General features: G+C 45.2%; 1 protein-coding gene across 4 annotated transcripts in view; it reads left to right on the top strand.

Moving 5' to 3' along the window:
• Positions 1-20,478, top strand: part of FASTKD2 (FAST kinase domains 2) — a 33,455-nt gene extending 12,977 nt beyond the window's left edge. For 3 of the 4 annotated variants that reach the window (XM_053282745.1, XM_053282744.1, XM_053282746.1), the window contains exons 8-12: positions 7,830-7,993; positions 12,354-12,575; positions 16,084-16,171; positions 19,324-19,438; positions 20,132-20,478. In XM_053282745.1, the coding sequence (XP_053138720.1) occupies positions 7,830-7,993; positions 12,354-12,575; positions 16,084-16,171; positions 19,324-19,438; positions 20,132-20,230 (688 nt within the window). In that variant the 3' untranslated portion in view covers positions 20,231-20,478. The remainder of the gene's footprint in view (positions 1-7,829; positions 7,994-12,353; positions 12,576-16,083; positions 16,172-19,323; positions 19,439-20,131) is intronic. The other variant, XM_053282750.1, reaches the window with a different exon arrangement.
• Positions 20,479-24,298: the final 3,820 nt, after the last annotated feature.

A 24,298-nucleotide genomic window follows, 5' to 3' on the forward strand; every position in this document is an offset into this window, starting at 1 on the left:
CAAATGAAGAGAACAGAAAGGAACACAAACTCTGGCAAAAGAAATGCAAGGAGACAATAAGGGTTGCAAAGAGAGAGTTTGAGGAACATATAGCTAGAAGTGTCGAGGGGAATAACAAAACGTACTTACTTATTATTTATTTAGTATATTTCTATAGTAAATATTTAGAACCTGCTAGGGAGGCAGTCTCCTAAGGAGGCAGTTAGACCTTTAGACCTAAGGAGAACCAGCATGGTTTCTGCAAGGATAAGATCTGGTTCGAGATCCGTCGATGCCCATAAGAATGGGTTCTGCGCCTGCGCAGGAGCCCCACGGTATCCATGCCTGAGCTCGTCGAAGTGCCCAAGCCACGCCCCCACGCTGCTGCGTGCTATAAAAGGCGCGGCTGAGGCACGTAATCCCTCAGTTCTTTTCCGACCGCCTTGTGTATTAGACCTGCGGTCTGTGCCTCTTCGTCGGAAAAATTCCTCTTTCGTTCTTCCTGTATAATCTTTTGACTCGGACTGGAATATCGGACTTCGTTGGATCTGACTACGGAACGGCTGACGGTGATTCTTGGTGACCTCGAACTTGGACTGGCTGCGGTAACTTCTGGCAAACGAACACGGAACGGCTTTTGACCTGATTATGGCTGACGGAAAAAAATCCTTCAAATGGTGTGAGGGTTGCAGAGCGAAAATACCTTCTAAAGACCTGCACGACCTCTGCTTGTTATGCCTCGGTGAGGAACATAATGTCTCCTCCTGCAAAATCTGTCTGTCCTTCTCAAAACAGACAAGGAAGAACCGAGCGCTTCGCCTACGGGCAGCAATATATGATGAGGTTTTGAGCCCTTCAACACCGGGCACGCCTCGACCTTCGACGTCTGCTGCGCACTCTACACCAGCGCAAAAGATGCCGAATCGCTCCTCGATATCGAGTACCCGTAAATCCTCTGACGTGTTTCCCGCCAAAACCACTTCAACATTGAAGGGTTCCTCAACGTCGGAAAAGCGCTCGTCTTCGGCAAAGTCGTCAAAGGAAGATGCGTCTACTGCCTCAAAACCTTCCCACAGCTCTAAGGAGCGTGAAAGGGCTACCAAACGATGACATGAGGATCTCTCAGCGTCACAAACTTCCAAGCGTCGCAAAGATCTGGAAGGTCGTCGAGATCGAACGCCATCCCCTTCCACGGCTCAACCAGTGTTGCCTGTAAGGGAACCGGCATTGTCGACGTCAACAACTTCCACAGCGCTAGCAGTACACGCAGCTGTGTTACTACCTCCTCCGACATCTATTATAGGCGATGCTGACGACCCTCCGACACAATCTTCCAATCTTGCTGTGTCGACATCAAATGCGCTCGACACCGAACGACCCTCCAGTGTTTTTCTTGGAACAACTGCAACCTTCGACACCGATCAGATACTGACCCTTCCTCGCTTAACACCAGTCTCGATGCCGACGGCAAGAGCTCTCTCTCCAGCTCCACCACCTCTGGCATCATCGTCCTCCCTGTCGACACCACAGCCTGCGTTGCCCGTGTCATTGACGTTGCACACTCCAATCCTCTCGGCGTCGACGCAAGTGACTCCTCGGTATCGACCACCGATACCTTCTCTCCAGGTCGTCGATGTCGACGCGGAGGAATCTCTTCCGGCTGCCACTCGTTCTCTCCTCTCTCTCCTAGATTCGACCTCGAGCGGTCGCTCGACTTTCACTGGCTTTCCTTCGGTTGGAGCTGATCCTCGGGAATTAGCAACACCATCGCATCCTCCTGCTCCTTCATCACCCAGCCGCTTGCACGCTCAAACGCCTTGGCACTCTTGTGGATACCGCCACCCATTGGGCGTCTCATCTCCTGCGGGTCCAAATAGGGATGATATTGAGAGGCCCTGGGGACCAGTCACTCCTGCCAGACCCCTCTCCACTTTTCGATCGGTGGCCACTCAGACGTGCCAACTAGCGGTGAGCCAACAGGAGACACAAACCTCAGTACTTCAATTGGCTTCTACAGCCACACAAACATCTTTGTCGGGACTTCTGGCTACGTCTGCTACTCAAACCCTTCCCGGCCGGGATACAGATGATCAACCACCACCCGCTTCCCCTTCGGAACATTATGGTTCCTCAGACTTCGAGTCTGATCCGGAGGATGGTAGTTCTGTTGTGGAACCACCCACAGACGTGGCTCCAGTAACCTACGTTTCACCCAATGATGAACTCAAGGCTTACCATAAGCATATTCACAACATGGCCGATGCTCTAGGTTTGGACATACGCTCCCAATTGGCCACCATTGATGACCCAGTATATAACTTTATGCTGAGGTCCCAATCTACTGCCCCGGTGGCACTACCAATGTTACCAGTCATCACAAGAGCTGCGAAATGTGCTTGGGAGGTATTGCACACCTCCACTCCCACGTCCAAAAAATTAGAGAATCTCTACAGAGTTCAGGATAAGGACAATGGGTACCTTATAAAACACCCAGCACCCAATTCACTAGTCATCGATTGTGCCACGGCTTCCAAATCTGGCAAAAGGTACACAGTCCCTCCTGAGAAGGAGGGTAGAAAACTAGACTTGCTGGGAAGGAAAGTCTATTCAACTTCTTGCCTGTCAATTAAAGTAGCAAATTATGCAGCATGCACTGCTAAATATACACATGGTCTCTGGGAGCAACTGGAGATTGAACTGGACTCCCTACCCTATGAGGACTTTAAGGCTAAGTTTCGTCGTACCCTTGAAGATTCAGGAGATTTGACCCACAGGCAACTCAGCATTGCCAAGCACTTGGCGGAAAGCGAATCACGTGCTATGACAGCAGCAATAACACTGAGGAGACATGCCTGGCTTAGGTCTACTGGCCTCCAATTGGATATGAGGGACAAGATAGAAGGGTTGCCCTTCGATGGCACTGGTCTTTTCAGTGAGACAACTGACTCAACTATGGAGCAGCTAAAAAAATCAAAATTTACTGCTAAGACTTTTACCTCTCACCCCTCTACATCGACTTCCTCCTCTTCCTTACGCAACAACTATGGCAAATTCCGTTCGTCTTTCAGAACTCAAGATAGACGTGATTTTAGAAAACCTTACTCTTCCTATCATCGTCGACCTTTCTATCAGAAGAAAAAGAATACTCAAGCCCAACGTACAAAGACACAGGATACTCATAAGCGCCTTTGAGGATGTAGATTGCCCATTGACACCTGTTCCTGCCCTATCTCCACATATCCCCCTTTTCCCGCCAGCGGGGGCTCTTCCATCAACTCTGACGGATCTCTCCAACCTTCCGTCCCAGCCTTTGATCAGGCTGGCAAGCCATGCCCCTGCATGGCACAATATAACATCGGACCGCTGGGTCCTGAAGATTATATCCTCTGGCTATGCGATCGAGTTCAGGTCCTTACCACACTTCACGAGGATAAAACTCACTCCCGCCTCACCTCGACTACTTCAGGAAGTGAAGGAGCTGTTGGAGAAAGGAGCTATTGCCCCGGTGTCATGGGCAGACAGGCGGACGGGGTTCTATTCAAAATACTTTCAGATCCCCAAAAGGGATGGGGGCATCCGACCCATCATGGACCTACGACGCCTGAACAAATTCATCCACGTCAAAAAGTTCCGTATGATGACGTTGCAACAGATCCTCCCGCTGCTCCAGGGGGAAAGGTGGCTTGCAACGTTGGATCTCAGGGACGCCTATTTTCATATCAACATACGTCCATGCCACCGCAAATACCTACGATTCACTGTAGGCGACAAAGTGTTTCAATACAATGTATTACCCTTCGGATTGTCCACCGCCCCGAGGGTTTTTACTAAATGTATGGCAGTGGTGATTGCACATCTAAGAACCAGGGGCGTGTCGGTCTATCCGTACCTGGACGACTGGCTCCTGACTGCAAGGGACAAAGGCGAGTTAGTTTCGCACATCCAATATGTAGTGAGCCTGCTTCACGACTTGGGCATCTTAATAAACTGGAAAAAATCGCATCTGGAACCAGCACCCGTGATCTCCTATATAGGAGCAATCCTGGACACGGGGCAACAAAGAGCATTTCTTCCAGAAGACAGATTCACCTGCATTCAGGATCTCATCTCCCTGATTCAGAAACATCCTCTGCAACCAGCCTGCGTGATTCAGCGTCTTCTGGGTCTAATGGCATCCTGCAATACGGTAATCCATTATGCGAGACTCAAAATGAGAAAGCTCCAAATCTGGTTTCTATCGGTATTTCATCCCGCCAGAGACAGTCAAACGAAGCGCCTTCTACTTTCACCGGAAATACTTCGATCTCTCGCCTGGTGGACCAACCGCAAGAACTTACTCGAAGGGGTGCCCTTTCAGACCCCTCCCCTTCGGCTTGGATGGCGACAGATGCCTCACTTCAAGGCTGGGGGGCCCATTGCGGCAACCACAAGATTCAAGGGAAGTGGTCCCCTCAACGAGCCAAACTGCACATCAATTTCCTGGAGCTTCTAGCTGTTTTCCAGGCTTTACAGTCCTTCCTGCCCATCCTTCGGGGGAAAGTTGTCCAGATCCACCTCGACAACACAACTGCTCAAGCCTATATAAATCGCCAGGGTGGGACGGTCTCCCGCAGCCTGTGTGCTCTCAGTGTTCAGATGTGGCACTGGTGCATTCTGCACCGCATTTACCCCTTAGCTGTACACATCAAGGGTCTGGACAACACCCTGGCGGACGACCTAAGCAGGATCTTCTTTCAAGACCGTCAACACGAATGGGAACTCCGGACAGATGTGATAGCTCCCTTCTTCGACCACTGGATGCGGCCTTCAGTGGACCTCTTTGCTTGCTCAGAGAATGCGAAATGTGCCCGCTTCTGCTCAAGAGCCGGACACGACAACCTCTCTCTCGGGGATGCTTTTCAGTTGGATTGGTCCCTGGAAACACCTTACATGTTTCCCCCTTTGCCATTAATACCCAGAGTAGTGGCCAGTCTTCTTTCCAATCCGACCAGTTGCATCCTAGTGACTCCTTGGTGGCCAAGACAATCTTGGTTTCCACAAGTACGCAGACTGGCAAAGAACTGCTACAAGCACCTACCTCGCTATCCACATCTTCTAACTCAAGACGGAGGTCTCATTCTGCATCCAGACGTCCAGACCCTCCATCTAACTGTGTGGAGGATACTCTGTTGACTCATATTCTGCTTAATCAACGCAAGGAATCTACGCGCCGCAACTACAAGCACAAGTGGGATCGTTTTAGATCTTATGCACGCACCAAGGGATTCCTTCCTAAACGAGCTTCCATCCTTGAAGTTCTACGATACCTTACATCTTTGAAAGCAAAGGGTCTTGCTAACGTGTCCCTGAAGGTCCATCTGGCTGCCTTGTCTGCATACCACCCGGGAAGTGATGGAAAGACATTATTCTCACACCCACTGAGCAAAGCCTTCCTGAAAGGTTTGTCACGGGTTTACCCCGCAATCAGGATGCCGGTTGAACCATGGAGCCTATCTTTGGTTCTCTCCTCGTTGACTCAGGCTCCTTTTGAACCCATGACCACCTCTTCCCTGAGGCTACTCTCTTGGAAAACAGCCTTCCTGATTGCAGTCACGTCGGCTAGGCGTGTAAGTGAACTGACAGCTCTCAGGGTCGACTCCCCCTACACGATATTTCTTCAAGACAAGGTCCGTATGCGTCTCGACCCTGCATTTTTGCCCAAAGTGGTATCTAACTTCCACTTAAACCAAGATATCATCTTACCTACCTTCTTCGGCAACCCTACTTCTGCTCTTGAACAGTCACTGCATGCTATGGATGTACGCCGTGCCCTCCTATACTACCTGGACCGCACAAAACCATTCAGGCTGTCTAATCGGCTATTTATATCCTATACGGGACCGAATATAGGTTCTCCCATTTCAAGACAGAGATTGTCCAGATGGTTGGTGGAACTCATCCTGCTGGCATATCATCTTCAGGACAAATCGCCTCCTGAGGCCATTAAAGCCCACTCCATTAGGGCTCAGGCTTCCTCTGCTGCACACCTCTCTGGAGTCTCGTTCAGGGATATCTGTAAAGCTGCTACCTGGTCCTCAGAATCCCCCTTTGTAAAACACTACGCCATAGACGTACGCTCTGCTGCGGAGGCTACCTTCGGGAGAAGCGTATTGAAACAGGTGTTGTTTTAGCCTACTACTGCTCCCGCCACCTCTTGGAGCTTGCCAAACACCCATTCTTATGGGCATCGACGGATCTCGAACCAGATAAACAGGTTGCTCACCTGTAACTGATGATCTGGTAGAGATCCGTCGATATCCATAAGACCCTCCCGACCTTCCCCTCTGCAGTAGTGCTGCGTCTATGTGCGTACTGGTGTGTAGCTCTCTCTTCTTGAGATACTTTTTCTTTTTTGTCATGGAAGAACTTACCTGTTGGATGATCGTCCTCCACGGCGGTCGTCCAAGAACTGAGGGATTACGTGCCTCAGCCGCGCCTTTTATAGCACGCAGCAGCGTGGGGGCGTGGCTTGGGCACTTCGACGAGCTCAGGCATGGATACCGTGGGGCTCCTGCGCAGGCGCAGAACCCATTCTTATGGATATCGACGGATCTCTACCAGATCATCAGTTACAGGTGAGCAACCTGTTTTTTTGCCTCACTAACCTTTTTGAGTTCTTTGGGGGTGTCAAAAGGCATGTGGATAAAAGTGATCTGGTTGACATAGCATACTTGAACTTACAAAACGTTTTGACAAAGTTCCCCAACAAAGGCTCTTGAGTAAACTTAGCAGTCATGGGATAAGGGGGACAGGTTCATGTGTTGATCAGTAACTGGTTGAAGGACAGGAAATAGAGGATAGGAATAACTGGACAGATTTCACAATGGAGGGAAGCAAAAAGTATCAGGTATCTGTACTGGGATCAGTGCTCTTTAACTTGTTCATAAATGATCTAGAAGTTGGAATAAGCACCAAAGTGGCTAAGTTTGCAGATGACAGCAAGCTATTTAGGGTAGTGACATCCAGAATGTGAGGAGCTCCAAAAGGATCTCTCCAAAATGGCAAATGCTGTTCAATGTATGTAAGTGTAAAATGATGCATATTGGGGCAAAAAAACAACATCCCACATATACACTGATGGGATCTGAGCTGTCACTGACTGATCTGGAGAGAGATCTTGGGGTCATGGTGGACAGCTCATTGGAAGTGTCGACAAAGCGTGGCAGCTGTGAAAAAGGCAAATTCAGGATCATTAGGAAGGGGATTGAAAATAAAAATACTAATAATATAATGCCTTTATAAAAATCCATGGTGTGGCCACATTAGGAGTACTGTCTGCAGTTCTGGTCACTATATCTTAAGAGGACATTGTAGAACTGGAAAATGTGAAGAAGAGGGCAACCAAGATGATCAGGTGCCTGGAGCACCTTCCTTATGAGGCAAAGCTACATCCTCTGGGGCTTTAGTTTGGAAAAGAGGCAACTATGGGGAGACATGATAGAGGTGTATAAATTTATGCATGGAGTAGAGAGAGTGGACAGAGAGAAATTGTTCTCCCTCACAACGCTAAAACCAGGGGTCATCCCATGAAACTGAAGGCCAGGAAATTTAGGACCGACAAAACTGCTTTCAGCGGTGCCTGTCATGTGCCGTGGCGAGCTGTAGACCGAACTGGGGAGGCGCCACTCCCTCTGTCAGCTTTCTGCCCCGCCAGCAAGTATGATTGTGTGCACAACCTTATTCTGTAGCTATCTATAGTTAGACATAGTGTTTTGTATATTTATAGCTATCTATAGTGAAATAGTGACACATGGTGTCAATTAATTTATGAATGTATACATGACCATTTCCCCCTTTCCCTATTCTTTTAGATTCCTTGAGGCTTTGAATAGTGCCTTCAGTAAATATCTCCCCAGGATCTCTAATGTGGACCTACTGAGGACTGTGTACTCATTCTGCATATTAGGATATCTTCCCCAATGTGCACTTGATCAGCTACTGCAAGATGAAGTTCTCCATGATCTGCTAACATCAGGTCAGAAACTTGATCGTGCATTGTATTCTTGTTTAGATCAGACTTGAGGCCATACGGCTTCAGGATTTGAACACATTGCAGCCTGTGTTTGCAAGACTTACAAATCTATGTAAGATTGTTATACCTTTGTCCTGTAATAAAGTGTATGAAATGTCTGTCTTCACTTCCAGCAGTAAGCTACTGTCCCCTTATGGTGCATTACACTATGGTAGTGCCAGCTGTTGTTGATTCCCCCCCCTTCAGAAGCAGCATGTTCCAGCGACTTAATTGTAGTCATTCAGATGTTCTTTAATATAGATAATTTATTTTATTTTAAAATAAATATAGATAATGTGGTGCTGCTTTGCCACCAATAACGTTTTTCAGGCCTAATAGTTTAATATGCCAGAATATATTAGGAATTCAGGTGAAAAGACAAAATTGAGTTGTTCTGTCTGGTGTCCCTTGTAGTTGGTAGACTAAAAATGAAAAATTGTATGCAAATGTTTTGTACTGTAAGTAATTTCCATAGCAATCAAGTAATTTCCTTTATTATTTCCCCCCAGGATGCATTGCCTCCAGATAAAATACAGTAGCAGAAAAGTGATAATCCTGGGCTAGAGACAACTGTCCTTTCATCTCTCCCTTTACAAAGCAATGCCAAATTTTGTCTGTCAAATTACATTTATATACCGCCCCTTATAAAATCTATGGGCAGTTTACAAATTAAAACCTTAAATCATATCAAACAAATTAAAGTAACCATCAATACAACTTTAAAACATTATAAACTAAAAGCCTGCTAAAATAGGTGTTCTCAAGAGTCGCTTAAAAACAGCCAGAGATGAGGAAGTTCTGATTTCATTTGGAAATGTGTTCCAGAACCCAGAGGCAGCCCTAGAGAACATGAAGTTTTAGTCACCACCAAATGATCTAGTGGTATCTCATACTCCTCCCAGTTACTAACTGGGAGTGGAGTGGGGAGATCTTTCCACATCTTTACCTATGTCTCATAACCAAGAGGACCTAAAGCCCCGTGCCAGAAAGCCCCAAGTTTATTTCCTAAGGGTTATGTTTCATAAGGGTTTATTTCATGTTATGAGAGCACATTCCAAGTAATATCTGTAAGAACCTCTAACACATCACATAGTATTTTTGTGCTTCTGTAAAACTTATTACATGTTTTTTAGTAGCATTTATAATCTGCTCCCTGACCCTTCCCAATTGCTCAAGTACTGTTATTAAAGCTTGGCAATTCTCATACCAACAAGGCTCTGAGTAGCCTTAGGCCAGGCAATTGAGTGCAAGGAAGTCTTTGGTAGATTCTAGAACTAGAACTCCAAGGCTTGTGAGTGTACACGTACGTGCAGGCATGCATGCTATTTGTCTCCTAAATGCAGTGGCTGACATGACAGGCAGCCCTATGCTAACATTAGGGACCCACCATGCTGCTGCACAACTTGAAGGGCAGCTCTGAGAGAGCTGCTGCAGAATGGCTTAAAACTGCTCTGGGCAGCAGCACAGCACTAGTTGCATTGCTTCCAGTGGAAGTAGCACTGCATGACTGCCCAGGAGTGGTTGTAGGTTGTTCCAAGGCAATACCTTTGTGCTACGCTGTCAGGGTTGTCTTTCAAGTTGTGAAGCAGCCCAGCAGATTCCTAAATGCTACTAGAGGGCTATCCATCATGTTGGTCAATAAATGTATGTCTAAGAGTCCACAGCAGAATTGCAAGTATGCTTCCAGACTTAGTTTGGAACACACTTCCTGCTGAAATAAGAGCCTCCCCATCTCTTACAACTTTTAAAAAGTCAGCCATTTTTATTTGTTTGTTTGTTTGTTGTTATATTTATATACCACCTTTCATTAAAAACTATCTCAAGGTGGTTTACAAAAGTTTAAAAACATACAATAAAAATGATAATAAAAATATTAAGCTAAAAATATAAAACCAATCTAATTTAAAATCTATAAAATGCAAACATAAAAACTATATGCAAGTAAAACTCATAGAAGCAGCAATAAAAACAATCATGTAAAGGCCTGGATAAAAAGCCAAGTTTTAACAAGCTTTCTAAAAACTGTGATGGAGTCCGAGGAGTGAATGGCCACTGAGAGAGCATTCCAAAGTCTGGGGGCAGCAACAGAGAAGACCCTGTCCCGAGTGCGTGACAGCTGAGCCTCCCTCAATGTCGGCACCTGGAGCAGAGCCCCCTCAGATGACCTCGTCAAACGGACAGCAATCCTCGGGAGCAGGCAGTCCCTCAAGTACCCTGGGCCCAAACAAGGGCTTTAAAGTTCAAAACCAGCCCCTTGAATTGGACCCGGAAACAAACTGGTAGCCAGTGCAGCTCTTTCAAAATGGGTGTGATGTGCTCCCACTGGGCAGCTCTGGATAAAACCCTAGCTGCTGCATTTTGCACTAGCTGCAGTTTCCAGATATTCTTCAAGGGCAGCCCCACGTAGAGCGCCGTACAGTAATCCAGCCATGACGTGACTAAGGCATGGGTAACTGTGGCCAGATCTGCCTTCTCGAGAAAGGGACGCAGCTGGCACACTAGCCGAAGCCGTGCAAAGGCACCCCTGGCCACCGCCTCCACCTGAGCTTCCAAAAGTAGAGCCGGGTCCAGTAGTACCCCCAAGCTGCATACTTGCTCCTTCAAGGGGAGTGTAACCCCATCCAGAACCTGTAAAATCTCATCCCGATTGGCTCTCCTACTGACCAACAGTACCTCCGTCTTGTCCGGATTCAATTTCAGTTTATTAGCCCACATCCAACCCATCACGGCCTCCAGCCCCTGATTCAGGACATCTACCGCCTCCCTAGGATCAGGTGACAAGGAGAGATAGAACTGAGTGTCATCTGCATATTGCTGACAACTCAGTCCAAGTCCCCAGATGACCTCTCCCAGCGGCTTCATGTAGATGTTAAACAGCATGGGAGACAAGACCGAACTCTGCGGGCTCCCACAGGCCAATGGCCACGGGGCTGAGCAGTAGTCCCCCAGCACCACCTTCTGGACCCTCCCCCAAGAAAGGACCGGAACCACTGCAACGCAGTACCTCCGATTCCAATACTCAAGAGCTGGTCCAGAAGGATACCATGGTCGATGGTATCGAACGCCGCTGAGAGGTCCAGCAGAACCAACAGAGATGCGCTCCCCCTGTCTAGTTCCTGGCATAGGTCATCCACTAGAGCGACCAAGGCAGTCTCAGTCCCATACCTGGGGCAGAAGCCAGATTGAAAAGGGTCCAGATAATCCATATCATCCAAGACCCTCTGCAGCTGGGATGCCACCACACGCTCTATCACCTTGCCCAAAAAGGGCAGGTTAGAGACCGGTCTATAGTTTTCCAGGTTGGAGGGATCAAGGGAGGGCTTTTTTAATAATGGTGATGTATCGGGGTACCCTTGACCCCAATAGGGGAGGTTCGTTCCTGGGCGGATGGAGCCCAATAATCAGCCCAGATGAGAGGACCTAAGATCAAAGCTTTATTTGCTCTTAAGTAGCAAAGGTGCTGCTTGGCTCGCGCTCAAAGCAGGACAAAGACTCATTACAGAGAGCAATACATTTATACTCTAAAATATTCTTTAGAAAACAGCTGCATAGAAGAGGCAGATTGGTGTCACCATCCGTGATTGGCCAAGGTTCCTGCCGTTAGGGAATAGGTTACAAGATAAGTAAGTCAGCAGTCAGCCAGTCTATTCCAGCCTTATCACATTCAGCACTCGCGGTTACTCTGACATTTGGGGAAAGGGAAATCTACCAGCAGGAATAAACAGTAGTGACAGGGCTTTTCTGCAAAGCAGATCCTTGAGACTAGTTAGGCAGAATGGCGTAGCTTAATTCAAGCTATGCTTTTCTATATCTAATTTGCCATACATCAATGGTCTTACCATCGCCTCCTTGAGGCATGATGGCATCCTGCCCTCCCTTAATGAGGCACTAATAAGCACCTCCAACCATCTACCTGTACCCCCTCTGGCAGCTTTTATTAGCCATGAAGGGCTAATAAAAGTCAAGATGCATTTGTTCACCCAGACTTTTAATTAGATATTGTTTTAATTGTGTTTTAATAGTTTTAACATTTTCAGTTTTAATTGTTGAAATGTGTTAATCTTTTTATTGGTAGTTTTTATTGTCTTGTAAACCACCCAGAGAACTTGCATTTTGGGCAGTATAAAAATGTGTTAAATAATTAAATAATAATAATAGTAGATATGACTATTTCCATTTTAGGCCTTCAAAGTGTTATTGACAAGGTATTAGCCAGATTTTTTTCCTGAGTGATCCAGATGTGGTTGAGAATAACTGTCAGTTTAGGCTGACAAAGCATCCATTCATTAACAACATTGCTCTCTCTCTCTTTTCTTTCCCCCAGATGGGCAGTACATAGAGCAACATGAAATGATGTTGCGTTCCATAAATGTTTGTCTAGAACTTGAGGGACATTCTGTCACTATCAAGCCGGCAGCCTTATCAGCAGATAAACCATCATCCTCTGTTGTTAATTGTCCTGATGTTCAGGAGGTGCTGCTTACACTATTGGGAGACACAAATCTGTTTCAATCAAATGTACAGTTGAGTCATGGCTACAGCATAGGTATGGCATTACGTGTGATCAGCACCATCTTTACAAAATAATCAATATTTGATAAATTTGGAAGACCTGAGGTGGATAAAATGAGACTATGCACACACAGAGGGCACTAGATTTGAGCAGAAGCTATCTGTTGTAACTTGGATCGCATTGAGATACAGTGGGTATAGGAAAGAATCACCCCCTTTGATAGACCTTAAATTCTGGTTCCCTTACATCCTGAAATGAAAACACAAAGAAAATTCCCTTCACCAGCTGTACTTATCCAATGCAGCCTATAACATCCAACTGAAAAACATCACAATTACAGTCCAGAAAAAGTGTCAGAAATAAAAAACAAGAATTACTGAGATTGAAAAAGGATCACCCCCCCCAATGTCAATATTTTGTTGAACCACCTTTTGCTTTAATAACAGCCTTGAGTATGTTGGGATACTTCTCTATCAACCTTGCACATCTAGACGGAGCAAAATTTGCCCACTTCTCCATACAGAACTGTTCAAGTTCGGTCACATTGGATGGCAGGTGTTGGTGGACTGCTATCTTCAAATCTCTCCACAGATTTTCTATGGGATTTAGGTCTGGGCTCTGACTGGGCCACATGAGGACGTTCACTTTTTTCTCCTTCAGCCGCTGTGTGGTCAATTTTGCTGTGTGCTTCGGATCGTTGTCATGTTGAAAGGTGAATCTTCTGCCCATCCTCAACTGTCTGGCAGAGGGTAGCAGGTTTTCTTCCAGAATCTGACGGTATTTTGCCCCATCCATTTTTCCTTCTACCCTAACGAGAGCCCCAGTCCCTGAGGCAGAGAAACACCCCCACAACAGGATGGTGCCACCTCCATGCTTCACTGTAGGTATGGTGTGTTGTGGATGGTGAGCTGCGTTGGATTTACGCCAGGTGTACTGTTTGGTGTTGAGGCCAAATAGTTCAATCTTGGTCTCATCTGACCATAAGACCTTTTTCCATTTGGCATCAGAATCTTCAAGGTGCCTTCTGGCAAAGCGCAAACGAGCTTTAATGTGGCCTTTCTTGAGAAATGGCTTTCTCCTTGCGACCCTCCCGAACAAGCCACATCTGTGGAGCGCTCGTGAAATTGTTGTCACATGCACCAACCACTCTTTGCCATGAAGTCCTTTAACTCCTTCAGAGTGGCCATTGGCCTCTTGGTAACCTCTCTTACCAGTTTCCTCCGTGCTCTTCCATCCAGTTTGGAGGGCCGACCGGATCCAGGGAGGATAGCAGTCCACCAACACCTACCATCCAATGTGACCGAACTTGAACAGTTCTGTATGGAGGAGTGGGCAAATATTGCTCCGTCTAGATGTGTAAGGTTGATAGAGAAGTATCCCAACAGACACAAGGCTGTTATTAAAGCAAAAGGTGGTTCAACAAAATATTGACATGGGGGGGGGGTGATCCTTTTTCAATCTCAGTAATTCTTGTTTTTTTATTTCTGACACTTTTTCTGGACTGTAATTGTGATGTTTTTCAGTTGGATGTTATAGGTTGCATTGGATAAGTACAGCTGGTGAAGGGAATTTTCTTTGTGTTTTCATTTCAGGATGTAAGGGAACCAGAATTTAAGGTCTATCAAAGGGGGTGATTCTTTCCTATACCCACTGTATGCTGTTGAAGTGACAAAATCTAGCTTCTCTGCAAAGTGCTCTCCAGGTGAGATGTTTTGGGAAGTGAAGGACAAATTAAAATACTGGTTTATCCCACCTAAAAGTTTGAGCTGTTTTATGCCTGCTAAGCCTGCTTTCCACTTACTTTGAAGATCACTTTTTCTTTATTGATCTAATTTCGGGGCTGCTCTTTTAAATACGTACGCAGTGTGATGTATTGTAAGCGCCATCTTGTCTTCTCTCTCTTGGTTTCAGTCAGTCACTCTTATCAGTATGGAGATTGTTCTTACTGTAATGTGAGAAATTACATGGGTTTTGCCTGCCCTAGAGACAAAAGCTGGAACTCTTGTAGGAGTTCCTTAATTCCAGGAGGAGCCTGAAATCTGAGATTGTTAGTTCTTTCCTTTATTTAAAAAACAAAAAACCTAAACCCAAACCCAGATACAGATTCCCTAGCAAGACATAGTTACATTTTAAACTTTACTTGTTGACATTAGAACCCCTCTCATTGACTGAATACTTATTGAAACTTGGTGCTAGTGATGTGCCCGGACCAGTTCGGAGGCCATTCTACAGGCCTCCAGACCGGTCCGGACATGGGCGGTTCGGGTTCGGGTGGATTTGGGGTGGGGGGTTTCTTTAAGGGCGAGGGAGGGTTTACTTACTCCTCCCGCCGCTTTCCCCCCTCTGGCGCACGTATTTCCCATAGTAATCAGGGTGGCAGGATACCTCCCTTCTGCCCCTCTTCCCCCCGCTTGGCTGCAACTTGCCAAAGGCTTTTAGAAGCCTTCTGCGCGCGTGCACAAAAGGCTTCTAAAAGCCTTTGGCAAGTTGCAGCCAAGCGGGGGGAAGAGGGGTGGCAGGGAGGTATCCTGCCGCCCCGATTACTATGGGAAATACGTGCGCCGGAGGGAGGAAGCAGCAGGAAGGGTAAGTAAACCCTCCCCTGCCCTTAAAGGAACCCCCCACCCCAGTGCTGGACCGCAGCTCCGTGGTTCCGTGCACACCCCTACTTGGTGCTGTGGGCATGTGCCTGAATTGTTTCTGTGCATAAAATACACATGTTGCAATTGTAACCAGGAGTTGCTTTCTCCAAGTTCATCTGATGAGTAACGTTATTTTTTTAATCTGTTGTGATAAAGTGCTATTGCAAATAACACACGTTGCAAAACAAGATATAGCTTTTCTATACTACTCGTAAATTACCACTACGTCATACCAATTTATTCTGTTACCCAGATGTTGAGGTGAGTAATGAACTGCTACATTAAACTGGCCTTGTATGACACTCAGATCAAGGGATTCTTTGAGCCATGAATTGCCGTATCTGCCATGGCTACATCCAACATAGAGAAGAGGAAGGTGTGCTTTAGTGTCCTGGTTTCAGTGGGCCAGTACTTATCTCTCTTGAAAAGGAGAAGATGGGTTTTAAGTATGCAGTACACTGTAATCTGAAGGCCCTCCCCATATCCCTGATGTGTAGTATTCCCTCTGCTTACTCAGTGGTGAGGGAAATGCACTCAGAAAAACTTTTATCCATTGTGCTCTATATTCCAGAGTTAAATCCTGGCTTTGAGAAATATGCGAAACTTGAGCCCTAACAGAGATTTATCCATGCAGTGGATCTAAGCACATTTGAGTCTCTCCTGGATTGATTTCACTTCTTTCTTTTGAATCTTGTCTTCTCCCAAGGTTGTAGCAGAATCTATGGCTGTCTTTATTTGTGACCATGAACATCTGAAGTATTGATAATTGGGATTACTGTAGTATTGACGTTACTGTTATTGAAACACTGTTTTCCTTTTTACAGTGTTCCTGAGTGCAGAGGGCAACATTATAACCATTTATATTTTTAAAAAACTGAATACTTTGCCTTTGTTTCTAGATTTTGAAATTCTAATTGATGCGGACAGAAGAATTGCAGTGTCCAACACTGAAGTAGATCAGTCAGCAGATGATTCCAAGATTCAAAGGTGCCTTTATTTGATTTTAGGCTTCTAGAAATTTGTTGTTTGTGCTTTCTCCAGCAGCACAAGCTGTTTACCTTACTTCATCTGCAGAGACATGAAGATCTACTTTGCTTCCTGACAGATTCAGGGTTTCAGTGAAAAGTCAATTACATTTTGCTGTGGGAAACCTTTTTCAGTACATTGGAGCTATAGGGAATTTTTACTTAGTTTTTTGTGTTGCAAAAATATTTAGCAATTAGTTTAAGCTTGTGAATACCTGGGCGTTCTTCACACAGCAGGCTATAATTCTTCTTCTTCTTCTTCTTCTTCTTTAGCCTCTCCATAACAAATTGTTCTCTGGGTGGCTTACAACACAACATTAAAACATGAAATAAAAACACACATTAAATCATAACAGACCCCCCCAAAAAGTGGGGGGGGAGAGAAAGTACAAAATACAATTCAAAAACAATTTTGAAAACTTTTTTTGAAATCAGTTACAATCAAATCACAGTTCTTAAAAATCTTCTATATATTTATTTCTCCTACGCGTACCTGTTGCTAATCCCATGTGTGGTAGCTCTCGCAAGAGTTCACAAGCGGCTACCAGACTAGCGATGGGAATGAAAATAGGGATGAGGCAGCTGTGGGCCGGCCTGGGCTGGTCACTGGGAGCAGGAAGCGGTGGCGGGCCAGCTCTCCAGCTGGCCTGTCAGCCAGAAAGTGCCGGGGGGGGGGGCAGAAGAAGCAGGCTGCTCCCGCCAGTGGGAGCAAGCGGCAGCCCGGTCTGGCCGCTAGGAATAGTAGGCAGCAGCGGGCCGGGCCAGTCACCAGGAATTGGCAGGCGGGTAGGAGGAGGTGGCAGGCCAGCTTTCTGCCCCGCCCGCTAGCCAGAAAGCACCAGGTGGGGGGGGAGTAGCGGGCGGGCGAAGAAGCGGGTGGAGGCGCAGATGGTCTGCGCCTGGCCCAACTAGTTTAGATTTAAAATGCAAAAGGCCTGGGTGAGCAAAATGGTCCCTACTTGGCATCTAAAAGAACAAAGTGATGAAACCAGGCGGACCTCACTGAGGAGGCTATTCCATAAACGGGTTGCAACCACCAAAAAGGCCCTCTCCCTAGTAACCACCCGCCTCACTTCATTTGGCAGGGGCACTTGGAGAAGGGCCTCTGAAGAGGATCTTAAGGACCGGGTTGGGACATATGGGACAAGGTGCTCCCTCAAGTAACCTGGTTCCAAACCCTTTACTGCAAGTTTATTGTGAGGCTTTATTTGCAAACTCAGAAGATGTCTCAAAATTGACACAAAAAGTGGCTTTTTAAAAACTGGATATAAATTGGGCTATAAAATGCAGTGAAAAACCTGAATTGTGTGTGAAGTGCTCCTCGATAGCTTGCAGGGACTTTGCGGTAAATCTGCCCAATAGGTGAATACACCCCCTCCATTCCAGAGAAGGTGCAAGCTAAAGGGTTTTAAAAGCCCTGAGTGAAAAATGCCCAGGTGGCATCTGCAGTTTCCTTTATTCAATAGCAAGGACTCCTTGCTCTGGAGTAAAGGGAAAATGTGGATGTTATCCATTGTTGTTGTTCTGCGTTTCAAAACAAACCAGTTCTCAACGCAGTTTAAATAGCAAATGGATTGGAAAGATGCTTTCCTGTCCCAAGGGGACTTGCAGTCTTGTTGTAAAGTTTCAAGAACTTTATTTGGGCTTCACCAGGAAGCAAATTAAATGCAGTGCAGCAGAGATTTTGCACTGACCACCTGGACCTATCCCGTGGGCTCCCCAGGAGATCCAAGGACCCTGCTATAGTGAGTAAGAGTTTCCTGTACCCAGCCAAGCAGAGAGGCTTTAAAATATATATGAAGAAGTTTTGTTCTTCTTTTCTTTAAGGCCACTGATGTGTGCTAGAAAGGACTAGCCCAGACTTGTGTGGGTGGAGATGTGAGTGAGCAAGCAACTGTTTTGTTGGCTAGTGACTTATATGGACTTATTTGCAGGTTGTGAATTAAATTGTGAGAAAGAGATGTGCAGTTCCTAAGCTCAGCTGGAGACACTAGGAAAATGTTTCCTAACAATAAGGTCAATTTAACAATATATCTCTAGTGTTCTTATTACTATTGCTAAATAGTCAACAGCTATTACTATTTAGTCCAGTCAGCAGAAAATCAAGCTTCTGCTAGCAAAAAGGTAACCCCAAAAGAAGTAGTGTTGTGCATTTTTGTGTCAACAAAACTCGTATCATTCTGTTGTGGATGAACATGCAGTACCAAGCAGGAGACAGTGACAAGAGCAAATGGAAATTTATTTATATGGCCTTTTATTTTTATTGATCTGTAGGCATACAATAGGATGCTGAATGTGTGTGTGATGATTTATTTCTGTTTAGACTTATAGTCAAGCTGAATTTATCTATCAAACAAGATGCCTGTGGAATTTTCTCACCTGAATAACTTATTTAAAAAGAGAAAAATCTGTCCATAAATTTATTTTTAAAAAATCAGAACTAGATCTGTTCACCATTGTTCCTTGTGCTTTCACCATAGCAAGTTCACTTATACTTGGATGGCTAAAGTGTAGGCAGGGACAGAAACGTCTTCCCTACCCCAGTTCCAAAGAAGCCCAAGTATGAGTTGCCAGGGAAAGGGAAGGGCTGCCACTTTCTATTCTCACAATTTGCCCCGGCAGACCTGCTGACTGACAACTTTTGTGGGCCTGGAGAGAGAATGTGACCTCGCAACCCCTGAAATCCTATTTGGAGGGCCCCAAAAGCCCCTTCCTGTTCAGAATTAATGAAATCTGCCCCCACTATAAATTGTTTGATTTAAATGTCATTTGCAACTGAACATGCACATAATTGGGAAGAAGCCAAACAAACGAACTAAGGCAGTAGTAGTAACAAAGTACAATCCTGATATTTTATAGGTTTGAGAGCCAGTCTCTGATCCATACAATGCAGCAGATCAGCTGCACCGTGCAAAAGTTTCTGCAACCTTTTTTATGCTGGCTGGAGGCAGGCCCACCAAGCCGAGAAGCCCCAGTACTCCTCCTGTGACCCCAGGAACAAACCTGTGCATGCAACGTCTTCTTGATCATGGCTCTTTGTTTCAGTGAACAGTGAACTGTAACCTTGTTCTGACTAGTGCAGTTCAGTTAACTAGTACTGCCGTTTTATTACAGGCTCGCTGTGTTGTGTGCTCCTGTGACTGTCTTCTGTGTCAATTCAAGACATCCCCGAGGCAGGATGGCACTGAAGATGAGACACCTAAATCTTCTGGGCTATCGTGTGATTCTGGTAAGGTGAACAAAAATGGTATTGTGTCGCAGTATTCTGTGATGTAAACTGTAAGTGGAAACCTTAGCTGTTCCACTTCATAACCCTGTCTGTTCCACATTATAAGCCACCAAAAGCTGATATCTAGGTGCAAGAGTTAGCTTATTTAAGAACTCATGCATTTAAATATCTGAGTTCCTGTACCTAGGAGCTATAAATCTGTAAACTTTCTATAACTTTAATAGACTTTCTGTAAGCTTAACAAGGTGGTGAAGTACGCATGTATGTTGTTTTGGAATTGGTGCTTGAACGTATTAATCCAGGAGTTTTGGAAACATACACATGGTTGGAGAACCTAAGGAGTGCCAGTGGAAAGAAGCTCACACATGCAAACTTTCCCACCCCCTCAACAGCACAGCATTCTCCTGCCTCCCCTGAAAATCTATTCCAGAGAGTCAAGGGACCCCCTGGAACAGGATTTTATGGGGCATGGAAAATTGCAGGAGGAAGGCCACCCTGAATCTGTTTTAGAGAAAGTGCAGGATATACATTTTAAGGGAGGGAAATCATCTCCTTCCCATACAGATGTGCCTTCTGTTTATAAGAGCAGCCTAGGCTCCAACCCATTGTATTTTTTTTCGTTGGCACCTATACTTCTAGTTTTTCCTAATTAGAACCAAAACTGATGTTCTTTTCTGGTTGTTTTTAATTGAGGTTCATTACCAAGAATTCCAAAAACTGAAGAAAGAAGAAGCACTTGAGTTCTTGAAGAAAGAGATCTTTCCAGCAGAAGCACATCTGGGTTCCGATTAGAGCATCCAGGATAATTCCTTGAATGTACCACATTATAACACTTTGTGAAAGAAAATAATTCTAAGATTCCTTAATTGTCTCTCATTCTCTGAATGGCATAGAATCCTGTTCATCTATTTACATTTGTTCCAGAACTGGGAAGGATGCACAGTAGTGACTAGAGTAGTATTTACTATAGTGCTTCAAGTACTATCTGTTGGCACAGAATGTGTACTTACAGTATTTGAAATAAATATTTAATAAGTGGAGGGCGAGCGTTCTTGAAGTAGGTGATTTTGGCTTGCTGCTGTTATGAGTTGAAGATGTCAGCAGGAGAGAATAGTGGGTGGGACGGAGAGTACCGGAGAACCCGATTATCTGTTCTGTTCCATGGGGGTGCTGCAGATAGTGAAACTCTGGGTAATGAGGCATTAGGGCAATGACAATTGGGAGGGGGGTTAGGTTTCTGGGGCAGTGGGGCAAAAGGGCGAAAATGGTGCAAAAGGAATGGCAAAAACAGGACGAAAAATGGACTGAACGTGGGGAAAATGGGGGAGGTTGGACTACCATGATCTCTGTGTCCCCAGCTGTCCAGCAATGCCCCCCAAAGTTTTTTTTAAAAGGGTTTTTCATGGAAATATTGTTTCTCTCTCTCTCTCTCAAACAAAAAGCTACAATGGTTCCTGTCCTCAGAATGGCAGGTGGAAGTTACCACAGAGGTCATTTCCACCCATTCCCGACCAGTTTTCCCTCTAACAGGGATTCCCAGATGTTGTTGACTACAACTATCCAACAGTACTAACCACAGTACCCAGCTGCAATGGCTAACCCTGTTCCTGACCCACAGATACTTTAAATGCCTACTTTTTCTGCATATACTGAGGTCTGGTGGCAATTGTCTGACTGCGAATATGCTTAATCGTCAGGTCCACGATTAACAGAGTTCTCCTGTATGTCAAAACGGAGAGTATATAAAAAAGATACATAAGTACCTTATTTAAAGGTACCTATGTATCTTTTTCTTCTCTCAAAACAATGATTCTGTTCCCTACTGACTAAATGTCAGCATGCTGCAATTGACACTCACTTTCACCTGTTTCTCCTTTCCCCATACTTGTAACACTTATCCCACACTCCCTTAAAGTGAGTAAAAGAATATGGAAGGTGCTGTCTGTGTCTACTGTCCAAAGCCAATTCCTGTGGGGATGACACTCCTGGTGACAATTTCTAAGGAGAAAACCATTCCAAACTTTAAAATTGTCTGTGCTGTTCATCTAGCACTAGGTTCACTACTGTGTTTGGAATTATCGCTGAATCTTGTAAAAATATCCAATCTGGATTTAGCACACGTACACCCATATGTAAATCAAGATAGTGTTTCAGCAGTAAAATACTAGTACGCCTGTATTACACATGCAAATGATTTAGTCCTTTTAAGTTTGGATAGCTGCAGAAGTCCTGCTACAGAAAACGTTCATGCATATGCCTTCTGATTTCCACAGGCTTAGGTGTGTCTAACTCTCCAGAAGATTGCAAATATAACATACCAGGCTGACCATAAGCAATATTCTTGATCATAACTCTCTTTCTATTACACGGTTACTGATTTATTGTTAAATTTATATACCGCCTTTCATTAAAACAATCCTAAGGTGGTTTAAACCAAAATTTAAAAACAAGATTGTAAAAAAGACACAATTAAAATATTAAGCTAAAAATATAAAACCAATCTGATTAAAAATTTAAAACACAAGCATAAAAGCAATACAAAGTACAAAGAGCAGCAGCAGAGACAATCGTATAAAAGCCTGGGTAAAAAGCCACGATTTAACATGCATTCTAAAAGCTGTGATGGAGACTGAGGAGCGGATACCCACCGGGAGAGCATTCCAGAGTCTGGGGGCAGTAACAGAGAAGGCCCTGTCCACGTGCACAACAACCGAGCCTCCCTCATTGTCGGCACCTGGAGCAGAGCCCCCTCAGATGACCTTGTCAAGCAGGCAGCAACCCTTGGGAGCAGGCAGTCCCTCAGGTATCCCGGGCCCAGACTGTTAAGGGCTTTAAAGGTAAAAAACAGCAACTTGAATTGGACCTGGAAACAAACTGGTAGCCAGTGCAGCTCTTTCAAAATGGGTGTGATGTGCTCCCACCAGGCAGCTCCAGATAAAACCCTAGCTGCCGCATTTTGCACTAGCTGCAGTTTCCGGATATTCTTCAAGGGCAGCCCCATGTAGAGTGCGTTACAGTAATCCAGCCATGACGTGACTAAGGTATGGGTAACTGTGACCAGACCTGCCTTCTCAAGGAAGGGACGCAGCTGGTGCACTAGCCGAAGCCATGCAAAGCCACCCCAATGATCAAAATGACAGACTGAGGTCTGTGCTATAGACCCACAATATGGTCCATGGTTGTGACTTGCATCATGTCCCCTGCAGGATATTGAACATTATTCACCTGCATGAATTGGCCCTTTCTGTTTCTTTTCTCCCTGTGTTCCCTCCCACATACAAGGTTACATAGAGAAGCCTCAGTGTGAAGACTGCTGTACCCAGAGCCAGTCTACAACTACAGCCATAATGTAAACATTGCCATGTGCAGCTTGGTTCTCATGGAGGTTATATCCATGTGATCTCATACAAAGGATCTTCCCTTTAGTCCTCATGAATGTTCAGTTACTTGGGAAACACTAAAGATGAGAAAGTAAAGCATCGTTATTTGAAGCAGATTTTGTAATATATATATATTTGTCTTGGGCGTACCCGTCGCTAATCCTACGTGTGGCAGCTTTCGTGAAAGTTCATGAGCAAGCTGCCAGCAGGAAAAGAGGAAAGCGGTGGCACCAGAGGCGAGGTGGGAAACAAAATGGGGGTGGGGGGGGGAAACAGCGGCAGTGGGCAGGCAAGAAGGCATTGGGTGGGGGAAGGTGGCAACATGTGGGCTGGGAAAGAAATAGCGGCAGCAAGAGGGGGAAGTAGAGGCACAGATGGTCTGCACCAAGCCTAGCTAGCATTTAATGATTTACACAAATAATGTTCCATATCTGTGCTTTAAGACAAGTTTTTTGGAAATGCTTGTGGAAGAAGCACTAAAGGAAGCCCGGCTTAGTATGTGAAGCATGCCAGTATATTCTTCTGGCCTCGGGATGGTGCTGCAACTCCTCACAATCCATTTTGCAGATCTCTGCTTTTCTGAATTAGGCTCTAGTTTTAGCTGGAACTTTACAGCTAGTGATAACAAGATCAATGCAACATAACACATTGTTAATTGCTTTTTTCCTTCAGGGGAATAAATTTCTAAACGGAATGTAGTGTATGTTTATTAAGATAATGTAGAGTTAGTCTATGGCCAACATTTGTTACAGTTAAAGCCATATTTTTTCTGGGTTCTTGACCCACTCGTAAAATGTCTAGAAATCTTCCTGGAATAAATTGTGACGCAGTAAAACAAATCATGCCAAATAAATAAATGCATGTTTGATTTGTAAAAATTTATAGACCTAGCAGGGTCTTGACGGGTGGGGGTGGGGGTGGGGGAGGGGTGGCGTTGCACTGGATTTGGATTGTTTTGGTGCAGATTTTTGTTTTATGTGCAGATGCCCTGTGGTCCTGGTCTTCATGTGAGCTAGGAGTTCGTGGCAGCTCAGTTCAACCCTGTTCAGAGTTAGCCCCCTCCACCCCTGTAGTATATTAAACTGGGTTTCTGCCCTAACACCTACAGGTTGGCAAGAGGGGAAAGGGAGCAGTGCCTTTCCCAAAAAATCATAGAGTAATTGCAACCTGTCCCAACACAACTAGATTTAGAGACCAGGATTTCCAGCTTCCTGCCAGAGTTGAGTGCTATATCTCTCAGTTTACAAATTCAACAATGCAATTGGACCTATTTTAGATCAGTAATATACTCTTGAAACCTCTTTTCTTTACAACTTCTTTGTGGAGCACTATTTAGAAGCATGATTTCCATGTGCTGCATTATACTCCACTTGGCACAAATAACCATCATCTTAAACCTAAACCAATGTGTACAGAGCATCATTCTCACAAGACACCACCTTTTTTGCACCCCTATCTGTTTTGCAAGCAAAATATGCAC

This window comes from Hemicordylus capensis, chromosome 1, assembly GCF_027244095.1.
Source record: "Hemicordylus capensis ecotype Gifberg chromosome 1, rHemCap1.1.pri, whole genome shotgun sequence".
Taxonomy (NCBI): Eukaryota; Metazoa; Chordata; class Lepidosauria; order Squamata; family Cordylidae; genus Hemicordylus; species Hemicordylus capensis.